Source organism: Mauremys reevesii, linkage group 11 (assembly GCF_016161935.1).
Source record: "Mauremys reevesii isolate NIE-2019 linkage group 11, ASM1616193v1, whole genome shotgun sequence".
Taxonomy (NCBI): domain Eukaryota; kingdom Metazoa; phylum Chordata; order Testudines; family Geoemydidae; genus Mauremys; species Mauremys reevesii.
This window is the reverse complement of record NC_052633.1, coordinates 21762532-21788889: the sequence shown is the minus strand read 5'-3', so window position 1 is coordinate 21788889 and position 26358 is coordinate 21762532. Positions and strand designations below refer to the sequence as shown.

The following is a 26358-nucleotide window of genomic DNA, read 5'->3' as shown; positions in this document are numbered from 1 at the left end:
ACACACACACACACACACACACACACACCCCTCCAACTATGTGTATGAGTGGCATCTGCCCCACATTTAACAATTTCATTCATGGCAGCAGCTTAACCTGGTGCCCATTTGAACCCAGGTCTCCAAGAAGTAAAGAAATGGTGGATTTGCACCATTTATCAACCCTTCCTTGTTTATTTTCCAAAGGATTTCCATGGCTGTAAATAAACACCAAAAATCTGAAATACTGAAGTCTTTTAAAACAAGCAAGGAAAAAATGCAAGAGCTACCACGAATGCCTATTTTTATAGCAACTTTCTACTTACAGTTTGGTTTAACATAAACATGCTTATTCATATGCTTTCCCTATTTTAAAATACAGATATTTGGGTTGCCTGCATTGCTTGGGGTTGGCGATGGGACACGGCGAGCCTTTCGCCCTTTGGGCACTGATTTGAATGAATTAGTATGCACCACATACACAGCTTTTAAGATGTAAAGCACTATAGGCCAGACTGGAACATGTGACTCAAAGCAGTAGTCCCACTGAAGTCCCCAAGACCACTCCTGTGAACAACAGGTAGTGAAGACAGTGTCTGCACATTCCTAACTCCCAGGTCTCTGGGCCAGCTAGCTAAGCCGACAGCAGTGCTCTGAAAGGGAACTCAGGCCAGGGATTCCAGGGAGCTGAGTGGAAGGGTGATTATTCCTCACTGAGCTAACCTGTAGCCCTGTCTATACCAGGCCTGGCAGAATAGCACAGCAAGGAACAGTACGGCCCTTACCTGGTGGGAATAGCCACACTAAGCAGAATGCTATCTGTTTAGATACATAGAGGGGCCCCATTTCTGTAGTATCCAAGCAATTAACAAACTGTACTTCACACCCACCTGGTGAGGTAGAGCAGTCCTATTATCCCCATTTTACAGATGGAAAACCTGAGTCACAGAGAGACTAAGTGACCTACCCAGGATGTCTATAGTACAGCCAGGAACTGAACTCATGTCTCCTGAATCACAGTCCAGTGACTTAACAGCAAGAATACCTTTTCTCCACAGCCTAGATCCTCCCTCTACTTATCCTGTGTTGCCCCTTGGGCATGTGGATATTTTGCTGAGGGGATAGGAGGCAGGGGGCGGGGGGAAGGTAGCTAAGTGCAGAAGTATAGGGACCCGTTGTGGTTTCTCATCTCTGTGCATGCCTGAAACTTCCAGCCATGCTAATGAGAGTTATTGCATATAGACCCCAATGTCTGCAACCTAAAACAAAGTCATATTATGTACCCACAGTCCTTTGCTAAAATGAATCTCTCAGGGTACATTTATACTGCAAAGGGAGCCCTGCGGCAGCGAGACTTGTGCTACGAGGCTAAATATTGCAGTGCAGATGTTCCAACTTGGGCTGGAACCCAGGCTCTGAGACCTCCCACCCCACCAAGTTTCAGAGCCGGAGCTCAAGCCCAAGCAGGAACATCTGCACTGCTATTTTTAGCACTGTAGCACAAGCCTGAATCAGTTGACCCAGGCTCTAAGATTTGCTGCTGCAGGGTTTTTTTTGCAGCATAAACATACCCTCAACTTTAGTGTGGGTACTGAACAATAAGATCTCATCACGGTCCACACCTGTAGTTATGAACAGGGCCCTACCAAATTCACGGTCCAGTTTGGTCAATTTCACGGCCATATGATTTTAAAAATCATAAATTTCATTATTTCAGCTATTTAAATCTGAAATTTCATGGTGTTGTACTTGTAGGGGGTCCTGACCCAAAAAGGAGTTGTGGGGGCAGGGTCACAAGGTTATTCTAGGGGGGTTGTGGTACTGCTACCCTTACTTCTGCACTGCTGCTAGCAGCAGCGCTGTCTTCAGAGCTGGGCAGCTGGAGAGCAGCGGCAGCTGGCTGGGAGTCTAGTTCTAAACGCAGAGCCACCACCAGCAGCAGCGCAGAAGTAAGGATGGCCTGGTATGGTATTGCCACCCTTACTTCTCTGCTGCTGCCGCCTGCAGAGCTGGGCCCTCAGTCAGCAGCCGCCACTCTCCAGCTGCTCCAGCTGCCCAGCAGTGAGGGTGGCAATACAGTAACCACCTAAAATAACCTTGAGACCTCCCAGCAACTCCCTTTTGGGTCAGGACCCACAATTTGAGAAACACTGGTCTCCCCTCTGAAATCTGTGTAGTATAGGGTAAAAGTACACAAAAGACCAAATTTCACAGGTGGAGACGAGATGTCACGGTCCGTGACGCATTTTTCATGGCCGTGAATTTGGTAGGGCCCTAGTTATGAACTACAATACCAGCAGCATTCTCAGAGAAGACTACGACTGTGTACATTCTTGGGTGAGGGGGCGGGGGGGAATCTCTTCCCAATGTTCACCCAGAGCTCCCATCACAGCTAACTGGTTCTGAAGTAAAAAGGACTTTGAAAAACACTGTTTTGCGCACAACCAAATTAAGTATTTTGAAGCTTATGCAGGAACTCCCGACTTGCTGGAATTCTAGACTATAATTAAAACTAGTAATAATTATTATTTTCTCCCTGTGGGCCTCAGAACACCATCCTGGTTCTAGTGCGTACTCGATAATGAGCCTCAGAATGATATAATAAGGTGTGTTCAAACTACTACTCAGATTCAATAAAGATAAAACAAAAGAATACACAATTAGCCCAAGGAATTAACCAGAAATCAGAGCAAGTTACACTTTCCGAGGGTATCTGATGCATGTTGTTTCAGAATAAACTTGCTAAATACACTAATTTCAGATCTTTCAATCCAATTAAAAATTATTCCCCCTCATGAGCAACGTAGAATGAACAAATTGCCGCTGCTAAATACTCACTGCAGATTTCTTAGCCACAGTATGGATAACTATTGCTTATTCTGCACGTCGTCACATTCAAAACTTTCACCGACCTCAGTGGGTGTTCTGGACGCTCAGACAAATGCAGAATTTGCAATAAAGATCTGTGGTGCGGGTTGCAGAGGAGTGTTCTGCCTGGTACGCAGATTATAACATAGCCAGAGGCTTAAGCAAATAGTGCTGTCTCAAACAAGCTACGAACTTTAAAATTTTAGGAGAAGCCTCAGAAGTTACTTGAATCACGTGACTTTACCTCTGACTTCCTTTTCTGACCTTCTCCCTCCCACACACACATACGTGTCAGGCATTTGTTCCAATGGATTTAGCCTAGTTTGGATCAAAGCTTCCTCTACTTCATTTAACAGATTTGCTCAGATGGAAGGTCTCAGGGGAGAAATAACGTTAGTAAGAGGGGTTTTTCAGCATCTGACTATGTAGGTCATTGGACTTTAAAATAAATTGGAGAATGGTTTATCTATTAAACAAGCTTCACAGTACATATTTTATGAAGCTATCCTTAATTGTAGGTTAATGTACAGCACATAACCACCCTGTAGAAAGATTACACACTGGGCCATGATTTGGTGATTAATACAGTTATTAGCTAGTTGGTACAAGGATTTTAATGCACACAGAAAAATTGCTACAACAAACCTTTAGTTTTTAAGGTCATGGGTCCTTGTAAAATGTAACAAATCTGAACACTTCACTGTTTGACATGCCAGTGGACTGGGTCTGCTCTGCCTTAGCACACAAGCCTTGGGAGGTTCAGTGGGCGGCAGGGTGACAGGAGGTGAGGACCCAGCCTCTGTCTTATTTTCTTTTTGTGATTTTTTTGAGCCTTTGAGAATGTCCATGGATGTGTCTTGTGCACCACTAGTGAGTCTGCTCATATCTGAACCTCTCTCCTTCCTTTTCACCTGGTGGCTGAGTATTACTCGAGCCATTGGTCTCTGGCCAATGGGAAAATAAAAGGACAGAGCTAAGAAGTTTTGATTTGGAATTAAAAGCAAAGGACAGAGAGGCATCAAAATGTGGCAAGAGACTCCTGTTAAGATAACATGCCCTAGGGTATGTCTACACAGACTGAGGAAACCTGTGACCATGAGCCTGTGAGCCCAGGTCAACAGACTCAGGCTTGCAGGGTTCACGCTACAATGCTAAAAAGCAGCTGCACAGATAACGCTTTTAAGCTGTGGCTTGGGCTGGAGCTCGGGCTCCGAAGCCCAGTCCACCTTGCCCCGCCCGCCGGGTGCCAGAGCCAGGGGCGGCTCTGGCAATTTCGCCGCCCCAAGCACAGCGGCACGCTGCGGGGGGCGCTCTGCCGGTTGCCGGTCCCGCGGCTCCGGTGGATCTCCCGCAGACGTCCCTGCGAAGGGTCCGCTGGTCCCGCGGCTCCGGTGGACCTCCCGCAGACGTCCCTGCGGAGGGTCCGCTGGTCCCGCGGCTCCGGTGGACCTCCCGCAGGCACGCCTGCGGATGCTCCACCAAAGCCACGGGACCAGCGGACCCTCCGCAGGGACGCCTGCGGGAGGTCCACCGGAGCTGCCTGCCGCCCTCCCGGCGACTGGCAGAGCACCCCCCTCGGCATGCCGCCCCAAGCACGCGCTTGGCGTTCTGGGGCCTGGAGCCGCCCCTGGCCAGAGCTCAAGCTGCAACGTCTTCACAGCTATTTTTAGGGCCGTAGCGTGACCTCTGTGAACCTGAGTGTGTTGAGCTGGACTGGGAGGTTCACTGCTACAGGCTATGTAGGCATACCCTAGTGATCTGTTGCACTAATTCCAATGCTTTTTAATGTTAAGGTCCTGAACTCTAACGGACACTCAAGCTGAAATTATATTAGGTTTTTTTATGGATGTTAAAGACTTGCCTCTTTTGGGATGGTTGTTATGGATGTGTAACACATGATGTTAGCATCCGGGTGACTATAAGTCAAGCATGAAATTTAATTTTTCTGTATGCCAAATGTACCGTTTGTATAATATCCATCTGTGAGTTCATCTGAGGAAGAAAGACGTTTAAAACAAAAAGTCTCAAAATGCTAGTGTGACCTGAAAACAGACGTCAACGGGAGCTGAGCACACACGTCTAAGTGTGACAGGACAGGATATGTCTGCATCAAATTACGAACTCCATTTTATATTATGTGCTAACAACAAACTGAAACTTGCCTGAGGGCAGCATATCATACAACATTCCAGACAGAGCCCTGCCAGGGAAAGGTGGTTGATGCCTCCTTGGAAGAGTATTACAGGGAAGCCATCAAGACTGTAATCTGGAGCCATCAACTCTGATTGTCTCTCATCTGCTGTTATGATCCCATGGAACAGTTTTTTTCTACACAAGAGTCTGCAGGTGGGGCATGCATGAGACTGAATCCCCATGGAGCACAGGGCAACAAAACAAACTCCACTTAAGAGTCTCAGACACGGGGGGTTGGAAGAGAAGGGTGGGTTGAGGGCATCTGGGTGCTAACACATCTCCCAAAGAATGGTTCCAGACAAGAGGTCCAAGCCTGGGACCGTGCCCTATAGAGTCCCAGATCTAAAAACAATGACTAGACTTGGTTGGCTTGGAAGCACATGGGAACCAGCAATTGGTCCGCATGCAACAAAATGGTGACCATACCCAACAGCAGTAGGCCAGGTTGTAACTATGAGAACAAACTGACCCTACCATCAGGCTAGTTTTTCATACAGATGCAAAGTGACATATAAGAGGAGAACTGTCATAACATTATTCTATCCAGTACCCTCTGAGGTGCTCAACATTTAATATCTTTTATCATTAGCTGGATATTTAAAAGGCAAGTATTTTCTTTTCACTCATTACAATAATTTTGGAGATGTTTTCCATAACCCAAGCAAAAGGTGTGGCTTTAGCTGCCACTTTTTTTGTTTTGTTTCATACTGGAATGCAGAGATGCATGGTCAGATTTGAAGGGTGGCATCTGGTTTGAACGATAGACATGCATGGAGACATTGCACTCACAAGATATTAGTTGTTATGCTTTTTTTTTTAATAAGGAAAAAAGACAGTAAAAATATACTAAGTAGAATCTAAAATAACTTGGAAGTCAATGAGATTTGGGGTCCAAAGTTACTTAGACGCTTTAGAAAATGTTAACAGATGTGACTTCCCAACATCACACAACAGGTTGGCAATCAAGCTGGGTCTTCAATCCAAGTCTCCCAGTTCCCAGTCCAGTGTCTTAAATCCACTGGACCTATCCCAGGTCACCATAAGAAAGTGAAGAAATGTTCTGCAGGTGAATTGCTCCAGATTTCAAATGATTCCACAGGAAACTGTGGTAGGATCTCCACCACAGATGTTAATAGATGATATGGGCCCTTCTGATGCTGTTCTGGATATCTGACATTGCAGCGCTCCACAGATGACACATATGCATAGCTCAGGATTTTGACAATGTCAAAATCTGGTCACTCTTTTCATGATGTAGCAAAATGGCCAATTTAATCTAAAAATTCCCCAAGAGCCTTTACATTTTGGGAATCAGGTTTTGGTTTACTACAGAGTATTCATTCAGCTTCAACAATCTTGCTAAAACACAGCCTCACATTCAGTGACAGTCATAGAATCAGCAAAGGCAGTATTACTGCTGACCTCTTGTTCAAGTTCAAAACATGTCATTCTGTCAATACCATCTACCTTAATTATACTGAGCTTTATATACAACAGGTTATGATCCCAGAACGATGAAAAGCTTTTCCAAATTAAAAGCAGCATTTTGAAAGGGAAATACTCAGACATTCCTATGTAGTTTTCATTTGATATCCTCAAGGCTAATCCCAGAACTCAAAGTCATGTTGACTGAAAGTGCATGTTTTGCTGGGTGTAGCCATCTTATGAATTTACTGGCAGAAGGGAAGTAATAAAAACGTGCTCCATACTTTAATTAGTTCCCTCATAACATGGTATTTCCAAAATGGCTGTGCCAAAGAAAATCATTACTCCAGGAGAATAGACAAAGGCACTATGCAGTGTGTGGCACAGACCTCCAAGAGACAGAGGGGTGAATACACACAAATACACACGCTTGTCCACGTTTTGTCTTGTTTGCAAAGCTGAACAAGAGCTTCACACGGGCTATTTGGATAAAGTTTGTGCTGTATTTTTAAACATGAAATCCTTTCATCACTACACTCCTTCAGTTTTGTTACAAAATAATACAGGTTGAAGATCCATGTTTTGTATGGGAATGGCAATTGGCATGGAATAAATGTACATGGAGGCCCATCATGGACATGTATGTATTTGGGTATTCCAGGTGCTAGCATAAAGGTGAGAAGGTTTTCTGCACTCACGTGATACCATCTTGTCATTATTTGCGCATTAATGAAAGAGACCATTAATGTGATGCTATCAAAGATTGTCTACTGCAAATGGCAGACGGCTCTCCAAAGCCAGCTTTGAGAGTTCTGTCAGACTCCCCCCCTGCCCCCCAAACACCACAATATCAGTATCAGTGGCAGATGCTACAGCAAGGAAATGAGGTCTGACGCCAGCCCAAAGACTCCTCCAGCTCCCACAACAAGAAGGCTGATGGCAGAAGAGGGTAGGGGGCATAACGTCCCTCTTCCTGCCAGTCAGGCAGGGGCAGCTGTGGAAGGTTTCAAAAATGAAGAAGAGTTCATGGAAGAGACAAGGGAGGCAGATTTGAGGGATGAGAGATAAGAAGCTAGGGAAGCTCTAGGAGGGACAAAAACAATTAACTGGCAAGGCAGGAACCGAGAGAAAGATCAAAATACAGGGATACTATGCTAAACACTGGCTGGCTGTGGAGGAAACAGCGCTAAAGAATTGTGCCTCAGAGAAAGACCGTTCCCTTTCATTGTACATATGGCCCAAGGCCAGGGCCTCAAGCACTTTGTTCCCTGCCTAGAGCAATATTTTACTGATTCACCTCCTTTGCAACTAGTCAATATTTGTAATCTATACACACACTGATTACTATAAATACCATGCATATCATGAAATAGCCTATGCGCACATGCACACACACACACTCCAACCACGTGGGGCAGCTTATAGGGAGCCATGCTCCCGACACCAGCTACAAGCAGAGACAAGGCATAGGAGCTGCTATGCTGGCCTGACACCACCAGGGGATCCCCTGCACTGGCATGGATTCTTCCTATGGCTGACTAACCTAGCTTTGCACCCAGAATTAACAAGAGATACAGTCAAACGGGGTCATATCACCACTGGTGCCCACAGTCGTGCGCACACTATGCACAGTGCATACCACGGGCAGTGGCAAGGAGCAGCAACCTTGGCTACCCCACTGCCCACTCAGGTTATGCCTTGTGGCCCTCTGTCATGACAAGGGTGACAGGGCCAAAACTGAGTGAGTGGCATTGTGACCTGGTGTACGGGGCTTCCAGCATTGCTCAGGTTAGGCCCCACGACCCCTCTGTCATGATGGACGGGCCACAGGGCCAAAACTGAGTGAGTGGCACTGTGATCTGGTGTGTGGGGGTTACAATGCTGTTCAAGGTAGGCCCCACGGCCCCTCCGTTGTGATGGAGGTGCCACGAGGTCAAAACTGATCGAGTGCCATTGTAACCTGATGCATGAGGGCCGCAGCACCACTCAGGGAGAGGCTGTGGGGCGACCCCCATGCACCACGTGGCAACACTACTCAGTCAGTGGAGGGGCTCCTCCTCACCACTGCTGTGGGGCTGGCTCTGGCACCGGCTTCCCCTCCCACCCAGAAACCTCTGCACATATCCCCCTCCTAAGGGCAGGTAGTGATGGGGACAGGTCAGGCTGGAAAGCAGGGCCTGAACATGGCACAGACTAGGTCAGGCAGTGGGGCAAGCAGCTGCAGAGGGGATGGCTCCACCGGGATTGACGGTGAGAACCATGGGGAAAATTTCTGGGGGCACTCCTGCATATAGCAGCAGAGAAACAGGCCCACAGAATTATTTTATCATGAAGTGGTATCCTAGCAGTGAGGGTTGACACTCCCCATCTGCTAGTGAAATTCATATTACTTTACACAGAATATATGCTGCACCCTTCAATAATTTTAATAGCACCCAAGACTGACCATCTAACCTAGCTTGAAAATTTTGAAAGATTTATAACTGTGATGACAATAAGATAAGATTAGCAAAAGCGAAGCTGATATTTCCTTGGTATGTTTCTTGTCATGACCTGCAACAACCATGCAACCTTGTAAAGTTATGACCTTTTCCCTCCGCTCTTTTTATTTAATAGAATAAAAATTGATACCTGGGTACGGTTGAATGCCACTCTCGCAAAGACAGCTTGGGACACACTGGCTCTCTTCAGCTCATCCCTGACTTGCTGGTAAATATCTGGAGAGACTTCCACTGATGAATTCGTTGGCTCTGGTTTGACAGCTCTAGGGATGGGTGGATGATTCAAGAACTGTTGGTTGATAGCTTGTGGGTGTTGGTGAGCCAATAGCCGGCTTACAGCAATCTGTTGGTTTATCAGGTGGGCCATTGCTATCTGCTGCCTTACCAGTTGTGGACTGAGCTGAGGCGACAGGAGACCAGGGCTCATGATTGGCTGCAATGTTGGCACTTGATTTCGGATTGGAGTACTGTGGTGAATTTGGCCGTGAGGAGATTGTTCATTAGTTTTTCCCAAGGTTGCCAGTTGGTTGATATTTGGTAAGTGCATGGGACGCTGACCCAGAACACAATAGTCTGATAGGTTTTCTCTTTCCACTCTTTCCACTGTTAAAAGATAAAATGAGTTCACTGTGATTTTGATTTGCACTTACAGCAGGATTGTTAATATAACAGTTATTACAATTGACTGTATTTTTAGTACATATAATAAAAGTCAGTTAATGCTACAGCTAATGTATCAGACAGTGAAATTATTAACTCTCACCTCTACAAGCTTTACTTCCAGAAACATTAGGATTCCAGGAAAGACATGCAGGCAAATACATCACCAAAAAGAACAATCACAAAAATAATTTTTTTTCAATGTTTCAAAGTTTCACCCACTGCTTACATTAGCCTCCCTATAAAACTGCCAGCAGCTACCCTTTAAAAAATAATAATAATAATTTGCAATTATTAAGAAATGAAGGACAGTGTCCCACCACAAGGACTCTAGCTGCAAATGAAAGTCTTGTACTACACACAAATAATATGACCAGTGATTATATGCATTCATGTAGAGATACCAGGCCATAGTTTTACACTAGCTCAGGGGTAACTACGTTTTCAATAAACTTAGCTATAGCCAGTCTGGATGCATATATATATATATATATATATATATATATATATATATATATATATATATATATATATATATATGATGTGATTAAAAGTGTTCCGGGGCCTAATATCACATACCTAGAAATTATTGACTCATCGTAGGAATGTTTTCCGCAAACAATGAGCCAAGATTTATCTCATGGATGTCACAATAATATTATAACTTGTGTAATCAATAATGTTTGCACAAAGCTTTGAAGATTTTTTGTTTATCTTATATAAGGCTTTGAAGCTTTAGATAGTTAATATTCAGGTAGACAGTTTATTGGGGATCTTGCCTGTTCTTCTCTGAATCAAACATATAACATTATTGATTCTTGGGGAATCAACAATCCCTCCACCCCTAGAGCTAATCCCTCATGAACAGGGTTGTGGTCACACCAGTGAGATACTGTTGTAAAGTTCTGAGCATACACAGAGGATTTCATACTCTAGAGATCTCAGTCCAGCACCTCTTAGGAGTACTAAATACTAGAGCTGCATGAACAATGTCATTTATTTTTGTGGGAAATGTCTTGCATTTTTATTTAATCTTTCCATGAAAAACCAAAACCTGAAAGATTTTCAGGTTAAAAAAATCAGTTTCTGAATAACAAACAAACAATTCTTTTATCAAAAACTAAATAATTTTACTGGAATGTTTTGGGTTTCCAGTGTTTCAAAAAATTCCATTTCAACCAAAGCGAGAATTGTGTGTGAAATTTTTCATTGTGATTGAAAATCAACATTTCAATGAAAAAATTTCAACCCACTCCACTCAAAATATATATATATATTTTGAAAATAAAACCACAATCTTTTTTACAGTAATTGTAGCATATTGCACAGACACTTAGTTATTTGATTCTTTTCAATAATCTAGTCTATGGATCTAGTCTATGGAGTAATTTACCTCAGTTTCAAGAGGGCTGAATTCAGCTCTAAGAACACCCAAAACTTAAAGGTAACCAAGTATTTTTGAAAATTTAGTAACAAATAAAATTCACTTTCCTGGGCTGAACCTTACTTGCCAAGTTTCCACCCAGACCTGGTTTAAGTGCCAAGCTATAAACCCCGTTAAAAGTAAAGTTTAACATGAAAATGCTGCCTGCCTGTTAACCTTTGCAGTGCTAGCTGGTATTACAAGAATACAAATATATCATTTGACTCATTTCCTTGGGTGTATTTTTCCCCTTATTATCAGTTTCCTTTTTCCATCATTTTATGCTGTATAGTAATACACATGTCCCCCATAAACAAACCAGATTCTAGTCACTTTAGCTGCCTTAATAATAAAAACAAGTCACCATTAACAATCACGTTGCATGGAAAAAATGTGGATTACCCAATTCTCTCTACATTGTAGTCTTAGACTACTACCCATATTGTCTGCCCTGTTGCTCTGACAGGGTCATAGACCCAGAAGGGACCACCAGATCATCTAGTTTGACCTCCTTATCACAAGCCATCAACTCCACCCAGCACCTGTCCACTAAACCCAACTGAAATTAGAGCGAAGTATTACAATGCCCAGCAGGCTAGAGTACTATATGCCACAGGCTGAGAATAGAAGACACCAAGGAGCACCAGTCCTGAGGTCCCTGCAATGGCAGGGAAATGACTAAGGCCTGGTCTACATTAGGGCGGGGGATCGATCTAAGTTACGCAACTTCAGCTACGCGAATAACGTAGCTGAAGTTGACGTACTTAGAGCTACTTACCGTGGTGTCTTCACTGTGGTAAGTCAATGTCCGACACTCCCCCGTTTGACTCCGCCTGCGCTTCTCGCACAGGTGGAGTATTGGAGGCGACGGGAGAGCACTTGGCAGTCAATTTATCGTGTCTAGACTAGACGTGATAAATCGACCTGCGCCAAATCAATCGCTGACCGTCGATCCAGCCGGTAATGTAGACATGCCCTTAGTGAGATATACACAGATAATCCTGGCAAGTGACCTGCACCCACATGCTGCAGAGGAAGGTGAAAAAAGTCACTGCCAATCTGACCGGAGGAAAATTCTTTGCGATCCCCACGTAGGGTGATCCATTAGACACTGAATATGTGAGCAACAACCAACCAGTTAAGCACCTGAGAAAGAGAATGCTCGGTCCCACCTCAGAGACCTTCCTCCCCGCCCAGTGTCACATCTCAAGCCGTGGCCAGTAGGGGCACTGTAGGGCCAACCCAGGCAGTGAAGCCAATGTGAGAATGCTGAAATGGTGGCATGGTATTACCCTCAGACAAAGAGCATCCCCATAGCAATTTATGAGAAAAAGAAGGCAATATACAGAGAGCACAACATGTGAGTAATGAAGCTGGATACCCTCGCACTACCATATCAATATACAGCCTCATGTTTTTTATAGGTAAGTGGTACCCTCCATTTGCACTGTCTGATTTCCACATGTTCCCGACACAGTCTTACCCTACATGTGTTTGTCCTTTTCATATTGCCTTGTAACTGTGTCCTTTGTCCCCATATCATATTGGCTATTTAAATAAGCAGGTATGAATATCAGCTATAAAGCTCATTACCCTAAAGAGTCCTTATAAATAAAAATGCAATACTTTTTGGCCTACACCTTTCCAATTTTATTACACCAGTTGGCCAGATTCAAGGTTTCTGCAACCAGGAGGCTGTAAGGTGCATTTCCAGAGCTTGGAAAGCAGCTCACATAGCACTCCAGGAAAGTCTTCGTTAGGGGTGGTCAGAAAACAATGATTCAGTTGCACGAAAAATGCATTTGACTTTTGTTTTTGTTCTGGAACGGGATGAAACCAAGACTTTTTTTAAAAAATGTTATTATTGCCACCGCAGTGGACTCGTTGCTTCAAATCAAATCTGAACCTGGGTCATCCCAGATGAGTGCCCTAAGCACTGAGTTACTGGCTATTCTGGGGTGCGGAGGCCTCTCTCTCAATCCTGGACCTGAGGAAAGTTTCATCAAAACAGATAAGTTTCTGCAAAAAGTTTAAATTTCAACAAATCAGTATTTTCTGGTGAAAAAACAGTTGGTCAAAAAACTCCTGACCAACCAAGAAATGACCATAAGGTCATTTCTTATGACCTAAAAAGTCACCAAACACCAAAAACAATCACAGATCAACATGATCCCCTAACTGAGGGCAGCAAACTGTCCATTTTCTATGCTCCTTTCTCCTGTTATAAATGATTACTGTGTGTGTCTCAAAGTATTACAGCTTCACTAGGAAGATGCCTGGATGCAGAGGATGAGCAAACCAAAACACATCTCTCCGTATCATCTACCTGAATCCATCTTGGATACTCTAAGACAGGGGTTCTCAAACTGGGAGTCAGGACCCCTCAGGGGGTCACAAGGTTCTTATATGGGGGGGTCATGAGCTGTCAGCCTCCACCCCAAACTCTGCTTTGCCTCCAGCATTTATAATGGTGTTAAATTTATAACAAGTGTTTTCAATTTATAAGGTGGGGTCACACTCAAAGGCTTTCCATGTGAAAGGGGTCACCAGTACAAAAGTTTGAGAACCACTGGTCTAAGAGCTGATGCAGACAATAGCATGAAAAAGGACTTTCCATAAAAATGAAAAAAGATAAATTGATTTATATCAAATGCTTTTAGGTGGAAGAGCGAGAGGGTTCTGTCTTTTTTCCCCCCATTTTATTTTTGTTTGGTTGTCAACAAAAGCATTCTCACAAACAGCCTGTAGTGCATTTAGGGCTTATGAATGACACTGGAATTGACTGCCAGCTCTAGATACCAAATTTCTCAATTCATTCGCAGTATTGGTACAGTGCAGAGAGCAAGAGGGCAAGCTTAACATGCTTCCCCACCAACACACTACAACCTTGACACTGGGTAAGCCTCCTTTAAGGAGGAAATGGTAGGCCATCTTCCAAGGCCCATTCAGTCCTTGGCCTTTCCATTCCAGGGGATTACAAACTCTTTGTCTGAGAACTTCGACAAACAGCCACTGTAATGGAGGAGGAGGCGGTTGTGAAAAAGAATAGACAGAACTGCTTTATTTCAATTGTGATTTTAACTCACCATCACAGGATAGCAGGTGCCATGTTGCTGTTTTTCAGTGGAACCATTTCAGAGTTTTGGTGGTTTTCTTCTTCATTCTATTTTTTAATTTAAAACCTGATTCAATTTGATGATCATAAAAGTAAAAAAGATTCTGACCCTCGTGACAGCCAACTATAGATTGCACTAGGCCATTTTCCACACACTGCTCCACATTAAGCCCTGCAATACTTCTGAACCATAAAAGGTCAGTCATGTCATTATTACAGTCACAGTCATGCAGGTTTAGGCATCACCAAACACTGAATCAGGATCTGAACCCATGACTCTACTATTGGGAGGCCAACACATTAAGCCACAGAACCACCCTCTGTCTAGAGGAGCCAGTGCTGCCGTGGCACATCCAGAGGGTACCCAGCTGCTTTCTCTTCATAATTACAAGCCAACTCTTTGGAAATAACAGAACGATTCCAGAACACGGGAGGTGCCTTTAAAGTGGTAACGTCATATCTTTTCATCTATAATTACTGTAATTACTTATTTCTTTTAATCACCGCCCACTTAGCCACTTCAGTACAGGGGACTAGCTTGAGGAGCCTCATTTTCATTCAACATCTAATCTTCAGTGTCTACCAAAGCCCTTCATTTACCGTCTGCGTTCTGGCCCGGCCACTTGCTCTTGCAGGATTGGGATAGACAGGCTCGGAGAAAAGCAGATTACCAGAATGACCCAGCCTTCATAATATGTTTTAACTCTTACAATCTCTCTCTGCCTCCACTCTCATAACATGCAAATGACCCAACAACAATTATATAACAAATATGTAATAGTGGGGGGTGGGGCACAGGGAGAGGCAGTAAGGTTACTCTCTGTCCTAGGCTAATGGAAATACCAAACAGAGAACACGTTTGTCTGTTCTTGACTGTGTTTAGTTCTCTCTCTCATGCACCCCCACTTCATTATTTGTGTATCTGAATTAACACCAGGCTTCTGTGCAACTAGCACCCAAGGTGAATTGGGCACATGGTGAACTAAAGTTATTGACCAACCCACCACAGCCAAGCCTTCGTATGGTATTCATTTCTGAGCTCCACCTGCATCAGCACATTTACAAAAGACGCTGAGACTCTACCTCCTCTCTCTCTCACTAAGGGCTTGATCCAACTGGAATAATGGAAAGTCTCCCATAGATTTCACAGTGTATTGGATAAGGCTCTTTGTTTCTTTTAATTCTGTTTAAACATACGAGGCCAAATTTCCACCCTATAATTGTACAACCTAAGGAATCCCACTGGTTATCCCAGAGTGTTTTATTTTTTCATCTCTCTTTCGCACCATTCTACAAGTTAAATAGGACACACTGCCGTTCGAATCCAGTATTTATAACTATGTGCAGTCTAGTTCACAGGCAGGATATGCTAACTGTAAGTTCATATGATACAGAGAGGAGCTTTACATGCCAGTCAGCCTGAATAAAAATGAAGACGAAGAAAAATAAACGTTGTCAGAATAATTTTACAGAAACACAGAAACTGTTAATCTAGATGGACCATTGTTCTTGTCCCATATAGAAATGCCTATGACTGGGTAAACTGTCCTGGTAGTTACGCATCTTCCCCATAGTTAGGCAGTGATCGACCATGGATGATGCACCTCCCAAACCATACCTGACCAATTGTGCAATGTGTGCTGTGGGTGGAAATCACTTTCTGAGTCCCATTGCTAGCAATCATCAGGGGGAATGGCTCACCCATGTAATTTATTAAGAGACACCTCTAAAAACATCAGATAACTGGAGTGCTGAATAAATATAATTCAATGACAGAAATACATTTTGTATAATCTGCAATTCAAATGATCAGGATACACCAGTGCTGCACTTTTTGTCCCAGCAATAGATATGGGTATTCTCAAACTTAGTCTAGAGTTCCTTTTCCATTCTCATTTTCACCTGATGCTAACTTTCTCAAAAATTCTCCTTTGGGGATGAAATTTCCTTAACTGGCCTGAGACTGGAAGTTGGGCTTTGTTTTGTTGTTAAGTGCGTGAAAAATCCATTCAACCATTTTTAAATTATTTGTGACCAAAAGAGTTTTAAGCTTGAATTTTTTTAATTTTAAAGGGGGGGAACTGCACATAGTTATAAATACTGGATTTGAATGGTAGTGTGTCCTATTTAACCTGCAGAATGGCGCAAAAGGGATCTGAAAAAATAAGACACTCTGGGATAACCAGTGTCGGGGAGGGGAGGAAGAAAGTCTTTTTACTTTGCTCCCCAATAATTCAAAAATGGCTGAGCAAAACTCCAGTCTTGGCATGTGACTGCTCCACAGTGAGAAAGTATCTTTTAGCTAATTTGGAAAATAAAAAGTTTTTAAAACAAAAAAGGTAAAAAAAATTGACAACTCACTTCTGAGCATGCTTAGTGAGAATCTAACATTTTTAAGCAGACACCTAGCAGTGACAACACACTGGGAGCTGTAAGGACTTCCCATTCTCTCTAGAGCAGTCAAAAAATAGGAATAAAATTCTGCAAAGTTGAAATTCCCACACATGCCTTTTTCATCAAAATTCAAATTTCAGAATAGTTCAGCCAGTTCTAATTCTCTCCATCCTGCTTAGCAGCCACAAGGGCCACAGCTTATGGGCTTCTGGAATCCAATGCATTGGGCAGGTTGTGTCTCATTGAACCGCATACAACACAGACCTTAAAAATAAAAAATCTCATAACATCAGGGACAGGAGAAAAAGAAATGTGGGTTTGAAAAGGTGTAGACAATTTTCAGATATCTATAATGGTTGCTGTATCCTGCCTGTTCTGTCAATTCTATACTCTGATTTACAAAAAAATTAAGACTCCATCTTTTTCCATTGTAAAGATACAGCAGTCTCAATTAGGGCCGGCTCCAGACCCCAGTGCGCCAAGCGCGTGCTTGGGGCGGCATGCCGCGGGAGGGCGGCAGGCGGCTCCGGTGGACCTCCCGCAGACATGCCTGCGGAGGGTCCGTTGGTCCCACGGCTTCGGTGGAGCATCCGCAGGCGTGCCTGCGGGAGGTCCACCGGAGCCGCGGGACCAGCAGACCCTCCACAGGCACGTCTGCAGGAGGTCCACCGGAGCCGCGGGACCGGCGACTGCCAGAGCGCCCCCCCGCGGCGTGCCGCCCTGCTTGGGGCGGCGCAATTCCTAGAGCCACCCCTGGTCTCAATGTAAACCAATGCCCTACTGTCCCATCAAAGCAGCATAGCCGAAAATAGTCTATAGCTTAACAGCATTAAAGATGTGAGCTCATCCCTCAATGAGCTGTGACCTTTCAAAGCCTCCGTGGGCCATCGAAATGCTAACAATATCAAGACCGATAGTTTCTTTATTTTCTTTCATTTTCTTTTAAAAAAAAAAAGAATGAAAAAACCCTATTGAATTCAATTTCAGCATTGAAGGTACAAAAGTAAATAAAAGAAAAGGTTCAGATTTTCAAAGCAGGAGGAAGAGCCGTCAGCTGAACTGAAAGGCCTTGTTTTGGCTTAGCTCCAGATCAACAACTAAAGTACAACCAAAAAAACCCCAAGAAACTGCAAATTCTTAAATCAGTTATTTAAGTATCTAAATTGATAATGAGTGTAACTAGCCATCTGAAATGTCGAAGCCCAAAGAAAACATTAGTACATAGGGCAATTTAAAGGAAAAATCTTGGATGGAAAAGAACTGCCATCTTTCTAAGAAGCAACACCTGCTTCAGACGAACAATTCAAAATACTTCTTAAAGAAAGTAATAGGAATTTTCAGTGTGTTCCCTCGGCAGTTGCTGCCTTGAATGGGAAACTGAGTTCTGTCAGCCTGAGAGCAGAAAAGCTGGAAACTCATGCACATGCTGCTGCTTCTAAACTCTCTAATCCTGCAACTGCTACTAAGGCCTATGGTCAAAAAACAAATTCTCTGTCCCTCTGTCTGAGGCTGTAAACAAGTTTTCAAAAAATAACAGAGCCTACAACAATATCTGAAAACCACAGAGGATCCAAAAAAGATAAGACAACATAGATTATCCTCAGTTTAAGGAAGATATGTATCCTCTTTCCTGCAAGGGCTAGCTCCTGATAGTCTCTGATCTTAGGGATAAAGATGACTCTTATTACCTGGTTTCAGAGTAGCAGCCGTGTTAGTCTGTATCCACAAAAAGAACAGGAGTACTTGTGGCACCTTAAAGACTAACAAATTTATTTCAGCATGAGCTTTCGTAAGCTACAGCTCACTTCTTCGGATGCATAGAATGGAACACACAGACAGGAGATATTTATACATACAGAGAACATGAAAAGGTGGAAGTATGCATAACAGGAAAAGTCTAATCAATTGTTATGCATACTTCCACCTTTTCATGTTCTCTGTATGTATAAATATCTCCTGTCTGTGTGTTCCATTCTATGCATCTGAAGAAGTGAGCTGTAGCTCACGAAAGCTCATGCTGAAATAAATTTGTTAGTCTTTAAGGTGCCACAAGTACTCCTGTTCTTATTACCTGGACCAATAAAAGATGTTTATAGCTTGTTTTAAGGTCACATCATATTTGTTGCTCCCCTCTCTCCCCCCAGCCTGAGCCCAAATTCTCAAGCAAAGAGAAAATATTCACAGTACTAAAAAAAAAAAAAAAACTTCAGTAGTGAAGGAGTGATTGTCTTTCCTATAAAACTACCCTTGGGAAGGGAATATACCTTTTAAAAACAGAGAGCTGAAAGACCATTAGCAAAAATTACCAAAAATGACACTGGACAATGAACTATTTCTATGAATTTCATTCCTTGGAAATGCTTTTGATTGCTTTGAAATATTGTTGTCTCTTTACACACACACATACAGTTTTTTATGTATGTATTCTTTAATTTTTACAGAGAATCCAAGTAAGTCTGTGTTAAATGCTGTAGAATCATGCACAAAACAAAGCAAATAACGCAAATGCAATTATTTCTGCTTTAACTCATTGCAGATAATTGCTTTTGCCTTTCAATGCATTTGAACAAATTTTATGTTTTATTTACATATGGACTGGAAGAAAACATTTTTGCTGGATTTTGAAACACAAACAGAGAAGACTGAAAGAAGATCTCATCACTTTTGGACCAAAGACTGGGCTTCATTCATATTACATTCTGCTAAGAAATATTAAACTAATTATTCAGATCCTAAATTTCAAAGGGTCTGAACATCCATAGCTTCCATAAACTTCCATAGGAGATGTTTGTGTTCAGTCCACAGTCAACTTGTGGAACTCCTTACCTGAGGAGGTTGTGAAGGCTAGGACTATAACAATGTTTAAAAGGGGACTGGATAAATTCATGGTGGCTAAGTCCAAAATGCTATTAGGCCATGATGGGTAAGAGAATGGTCCCTCTAGCTCTGTGTTCGTCAGTCAGAGGATGGAGATGGATGAGAGAGAGATCATTTGATCATTGCCTGTTAGGTTCACTCCTCCCCTGGGCACCTGCATTGGCTGTCGACAGATGATACTGGGGCTGATGGGTGGTTTTGGACTGACCGTCTTAGTACCTCCGAAGACTAGGTCATCGCTGTCTGATTTACATGCAGTCCTCCTTAAAAACTGTAGGCCTGATTCTCATGTACATGAGGCCCTTTTCTTCTGCTCTGGGAATGCAAAGGGCCTTGTGGGGTCATTTTACATCCACTTCAAGGCCTCTTTCCACTTTTAGGGTAGTGCAAAGGGCCTCAGTGTAAATGAGGAAGTAGTCCTGTAATCTTAAAAAAGTGAAAATTTAACATCAAAAGTTAAATAAAAGATGCATGTAGCAGCATTAACTCACTCCATCTTGCATATCCTGTGTATAGTTTTGATCGGTAATTAAACTGCCAAATGTTATATCTAAATTATTACATATGTGCTGTGTGGCAAAGAGAAAGTTACTGAGAACCTTAACTTTCTAATTTCCCAACTTTTAAAGTTAGAACTGTATTAATATAAACCCTCTTCCCCCAATTACATACACCAGAGGTTCTCAACCTTTTTCTTTCTGAGCGCCCCGCCCCCACCTCAACATGCTATAAAAACTCCATGGCCCACCTGTGCCACAACTAGTGTTCTGCATATAAAAGCCAGGACTGGCATCAGGGGGTAGCAAGCAGTGTAACTGTCTCGGACCCCATGCCACAGGGGCCCCCAGGAAGCTAAGCTGCTCAGGCTTCAGCTTCAATCCCAGGTGGAAGTTCTCAGGGCCCCGGGCTTTGGCCCCTGCGGTGGGACATCAGCTTTCTACCCGGTGCCCCAGCGAGTCTAACACTGGCCCTGCTTGGTGGCCCCCCTGAAACCTGCTCACAGCCTCCCAGGGGGCCCCTAATTGAGAACCACTGACATACACAGTATATATCATACTTATACACCAAACAGGTTAGAAAGATTTTTCCTGATCTTTTCCATCCTACTGTTCCATTCACCCATGCCCAAACACACATACAGAGTGCTAGACCAACAGCCGGGAAAAGATGGAAAAATCTCCATTCTTACACTAGTAAATTCCAGTTATCAGTATGTATACTAACTCTTGTGCTACTGAGTAAACTGTTAATTTCTTCAAACTTTAAAGGGGCTGGTAGACGGGGGTAGGAGAGTCAAGCCAGAACCTTATTCTATCGTGGCCTTGACACAAGAGAAAATTAACATTCTGAGCTGAACTAACTGAAAACTGTTCAAAATTATAAGCATAAATAATTTAGCCGTATTTTCAGTAAGCTCAACAGAATGCACACTAAGAATGTTTACTTCAAATTTCATACAATTCCATTTGTATATAGTTTTGACATCTGTTGCTAATGATATCAAATTATTGATTGTTTTGTATATTTATTTAAACATTAACTATATACTCTGCAATCTGATGCTTTTCTTCTTTTTATTCCAGAGGACTTTTTTATTTCTGCATTGCTTTAGTCATATTTACTTTGATCTTCCAGAGTGTATAATTATTTTACTGTTTATTTATTTCTACGAGAAAGGAAAAAAGTTTGACCTAGGAGATCTATCTATATGTGGCAATTTGTAACAGAATCACATAGCTTATGTTTAGGAAATCATGGTTTTGATTAAGAAGCAACCATTTAGTTCCCACTGTTTTATTAAAACAGACATTAGCAGATAATAGGAAACATATTTAAATACCATTGACTGCATTTAGTTTGCGATGTCAATAGTAATTTAGAAGCCCCCTTCTATTTTGCATTTACTGCAGTGCATGTGATTTTTTTTTTGCTTGTTTGGTTTTTGTTTTGTTTTGTTTTAAATTCTATTAACCAAATCTGGCCTTGGATGTGCGTGTACTGGTCCCAATGCCTCACAGTGATATCCAAGGGCAAAACTTGATCCTAAATGCTAACTGTTCCTTATATCCAGTTTTTTAAAAAACAAAACTTTTTACTTTTTATTAAAAGGGATGTGTGGAGATTTATATTTACAAACTCACTAATTTCACATATGAAATGAGTTCTACTGTACAAACCACTAACTGTGAAGTAGAAATGAAATCATAACAAAGTAATGGAGATGTGAAATTAAAAGCACCAAACTAAGTGCAGAAATCTTCCCTTTCAGAGAGTGCTATAGATTATTGCAATGAAGTTACATAGCTATTTATTCTCCATATCCAACTGTACCTGTCATGGATCTTTGTTTTCCCTCCCACTCGTTTGGTTGATGAATCAACACCACTTGAACTGTTTTACAGCAGCTTGTGTTTACTTCACACATACCTTAACCTTCTCTTTTCTCCTCCTCCTAACACACACATATTCTTCCAAACAGCAACGACTAGTTGAATCTCTTTAAATAGTGCACATACACAGTTATCTGGCAAACTCTTCAGGTTTGGATCCTTGACCTCTTGATTGAAATCAAGGTCTCACTCTGCTTTTACTGCACTTAACGATCTAACTGTGCACTTACTAACTAAAAAAAAGAAAGAGCTTGAAGAATTGAATGCTAAGGAAGAAAGTGGAAGATGCGGTGTGCTAGAAACACTTGGGAGTCTGAAGTGGCAACATTGAGAACCACTACAGTTAAGGGTTTCCAGTGCCTTTGGAGCTGGCATTACACCCTAGCCTGATGAAATAGCAAGCCCATAGCTTTTCTCCTGCAACAGCGAGTAAAAGCGATCTACTAAATGACCTTGAAGCTGTTTGATTCCTTTGATTTGTTTCAGCCAAGAGCACTTAAAAAAAAATCTTTTTACTAAGTGTCATTTAGAGAAAAGAAAACACTTCTGAGTCACAGGATGGTGATTTAGAGTGAGAAGGAACTATTCAATTCATCCTGCACAATGGTAAATATTAACAACATAGTAAATGTCTAAATCAAAATTTGCAGATCACCCCCGTGTAATTTTACAAGATGAAAAGATGTATCTTAATTTTCTTACATACTTAATTCACACTTTTAATTAAGCTATTTTAATCTCCTTCACAGACATTTTTAACCTAAAACATAAATCGCTCTTGCTAGGGCAAATATAATGGCTGCACACAATTGAGCTCTGATTTTTATAGGTGTGTCTTCCGTACTCCATGCACACATGTAACCACACTACAGTTAATGGGAAATAGACACATAGATCCCTCAGTGTTTACCCTGATATCTTATGCAAGATACAAATATTCTCAATTCTAAAAGAAACTTCCTTATTACATTACTATGATGGGTTTATATTTTGCCTTAAATGAATTAATGAGCAGCCTTCCACATCCTATATGCTCTACTTTTTAAGAGAAAAAAACTGCAGACACTTTTTTAAACATTTGAGTTTCATGAATAAGTGTAAATTTGGTATATTCACTTCTCAAGAAATTATGGGCACCATAATGGAGTACCAACCCAAGATTTGTGAATCTGACACATGCCTTTATGGCTGGTGAAAAAAAGTCTTGAGCTTCTGGTGCAAGTCATACCTGAGATAGCCAACGCATTCCAATTCAGGGAAGGAATCTTCTCTTCCAGAGATCGACACTGAAGAAACCCTCCCTCTTTGATACATTGGTTCACGCCAACTACTGCTCGGTGTCAAACGTTCCGTTTCTAAGAAAGCTCACAGAGAATCTAGCCACAGGTCAATTACAAACATCTAATTTAAAATAATATCCTAGTCCCCAAAATCTGGATTCAGGCCAGGCCAGGATCAGAAACAGCTTTAGTGCCACCGATGATCTCCTGCAATAAATGGATGGTGAGCAGACATCCATTCTCACCTTCTTTGACCTGTCTGCAACATTTGACACTGTTGACTATGAGATACTGCTGTCTCGAGAGATGGCAGAGGTCCACTGAAATGTCCTAAAATAGTTAAAGTCCTTCCTGGAGGGACATGTCCAAACCATATTGATGGGAAACTATGCCTCCACCACTAGACCCCTCATTTGTTGAGTCCCACAAGGATCAATTCTTTCTCCATCCCTTTTCAACATCTACATGCAGCCAGTAGGTGAAATGAACACATGATACAGACTTAAGTGTGAGAAATATATAATGACATAGAGCTTTATCTTTCCTATACAAAATTTGAACATAAGAATGACCAATGCATTGGCTGTCAGACTAATGATCCATCAAGCCACATATCCTGTTTTCCAATAGTGACCAGTACCAAATGCTTCAGAGGGAATGAAGAGAACATGATCCATCGAGTGATCTATCCCCTGTCATCCACTCCCAGCTTCTTGCAGATGGAGGTTCAGGGACACACAAAGCATGGAGTTGAGTCATTGACCGTCTTGGCTAATAGACATTGGACCTATCCTCCATGCACTTATCTAATCCTTTTGTGAACCCAGTTATACTTTTGGCCTTTTCAACATTCCTGGCAACAAGTCCCACAGATTGACTGTGCATTGTGTGAAGAAGTTCTTATATATGTTTGTTTTAAACCTGCTGCCTATTAATTTCATTGGGTGATCCCTAGTTCTTGTGAAGGAGTAAATAACACTTCCTTATTCACTTTCTCCACACCATTCATGATTTTACACACCTCTAACATATCCCCGCTTAGTCATATCTTTTCTAAACTGAACACTGTTTTTGACCTCTCCTCGTACAGAAGTTGTTCCATACTCCAATCATTTGTGTTGTCCTCTGAACCTTTTCCAATTCCAATGGATCTTTTTTGAGGTGGGATGACCAGAACTGCATGCAGTATTCAACGTGTGGGCATACAATGAATTTATATAGTGGCATTGTGATATTTTCTGTCGTATTACCTATCCCTTCCCAAAGGGTTCCTAACATTGTTAGGTTTTTTTTGACTGCTGCTGCACACTGAGCAGATGTTTTTAGAGAACTATCCATGGACTCTAAGGTCTCTTTCCTGCATGGTAACAGCAAATTTAGATTCCACTATTTTGTATGTATAGTGAGGATGATTTTTTCCCCAATATGCAATACTTTGAATTCATCAGCACTGAATTTCATCTGCCATTTTGTCACCCACTCAATTTAGTGAGATTCCTTGGTAACTCTTCACAGTCAGTTTTGGATTTAAATATCTTGAATAATTCTGCATTGTCTGCAAACTTTGTCACCTCACTATTCGCCCCCTTTTCCAGATCATTTATGAATACGTTGAATGGCACAATTTCCAGTACAGACCCTTGGAGGATCCCATTATTTACCTCTCTCCGTTATGAAAACTGACCATTTATTCCTACCCTTTGCTTCCTATCTTTTAACCAGTTACTGATCCACGAGAGGCCCTCACCCACCATCTAGACTAAAATAATATGATATACTGGGCAGGAAGCCATCAGTCCTTAAGAAACTCCAACTAAAACAAAACACTGCAATGCATCTTCTTAGCAACCTCAAGCTACCATGAGCACGCACATCAAACCAGTCCTCTGCTCTCTCCACTGGCTTCCCAAAGAATATCAAGTCAAATTTAAGATCTAAGATCTTATCTTCATGGTGCTCAATGGCCTGAACCCAGCACATCTAAAAGAGACTCAAGTTCTGAGATGAAGACTCTAGCCAACAACTCCACTCTTCAGGCAAACTAGAACTTTCTACCATAACGGCAAATCTCGTCTGTGCAGAAGACAGCGTACTCAGGGTCGGTCCGAGACTGCGGAACAAAGAACCATCACAAACCTCACCACCTCCCCCTTCAAATACAAGGTGCACTTCTTCAGCCATACTTTGTCTAACACAAATACATAGCAGCATGCGTATTTAAAACAGAACTCTACCAAAACAAAACAGCATTGTACACACAATCCTCCCCTTGAGGAAAGGACAAGAGAAAGAACAAATTACACATGACAGATGTTAGTAACGTCACTTAACGCGCTGCTGGAAGACACTCAGGCATTATGGCAACGAGGGCATTATAAGAACCTACCTAGAATAACGTTCCTGTATAAGACATTAGTATTTCACCAACTAACACAATTCCATTCCATATAATAAAAATAATGGGCCATTTTCATTTTGGTACAAGTGGGAATAGTTGGGATGAAATTAGCCCAGTGCCTCCAAGCAACTTGGTCTCAAATGCACTGCTGCTACCTAAATTCCAAATGATGTGACATGGCAGGAATGCCAATATACTTAACCGTATTTAAAAGAAAGCGAGGATATATTTAACTTAGGAAGACAGGTTTTTAGTTTTCATAAATAAAATATGATGAAGGTGATTTACTTAGCAATTTAACTTTTCAATCCAGATCTTCTATAGCAGATTTTTCCCCCCAAGATGTTTTAGTTTTCTTACACACACAGTTGATCCTTTCAATGCAATAACAATCTAAAATGTGATGTAACTAGCATGTTTTCTTTAAAAATCTTTTCTTTCACACCATCCTTGTTCATAAGGCATTGGATTTAATTTCCAGTGTGCTACAACTGTGCCCTCTTTGCAGACAAAATCAGTAATATTATTAAGGCTTATCATCACCCTTACTTAAAACAAAATTTCAAACAGTCAAACACAGTTCATTGGCTTGGAAATTAACAATAACTGAAGTTAATTTACCTTTAATCTTCTTGTACTTTTTATACCATCTCCCAAACTCCTGGCACTTGGTTGCTGATACATTGGCATAGTATGTGCTATTTACAATGGATGAAATCATACTCTGGAAGTAAAGGAAGACAGAAAGTGTGTTGAAAAAAACAATGAAAACTCTTTTCCAGAGATCATCAATGACATGCAAGCTCACATGGATCACCCAAACCTGCCTTCAAAACCTAACCTGTGAAGGACTCA

At 42.0% G+C, this 26358-nt stretch overlaps 1 protein-coding gene across 3 annotated transcripts in view; it reads right to left on the bottom strand.

The window, feature by feature from the left end:
* Window positions 1-26358, bottom strand: part of SATB2 (SATB homeobox 2) — a 159167-nt gene that overhangs the window by 59037 nt on the left and 73772 nt on the right. For all 3 annotated transcript variants that reach the window (XM_039495890.1, XM_039495892.1, XM_039495891.1), the window contains exons 6-7: window positions 26125-26227; window positions 9097-9569 (exon numbers count right to left, since the gene is read on the bottom strand). In XM_039495890.1, the coding sequence (XP_039351824.1) occupies window positions 9097-9569; window positions 26125-26227 (576 nt within the window). The remainder of the gene's footprint in view (window positions 1-9096; window positions 9570-26124; window positions 26228-26358) is intronic.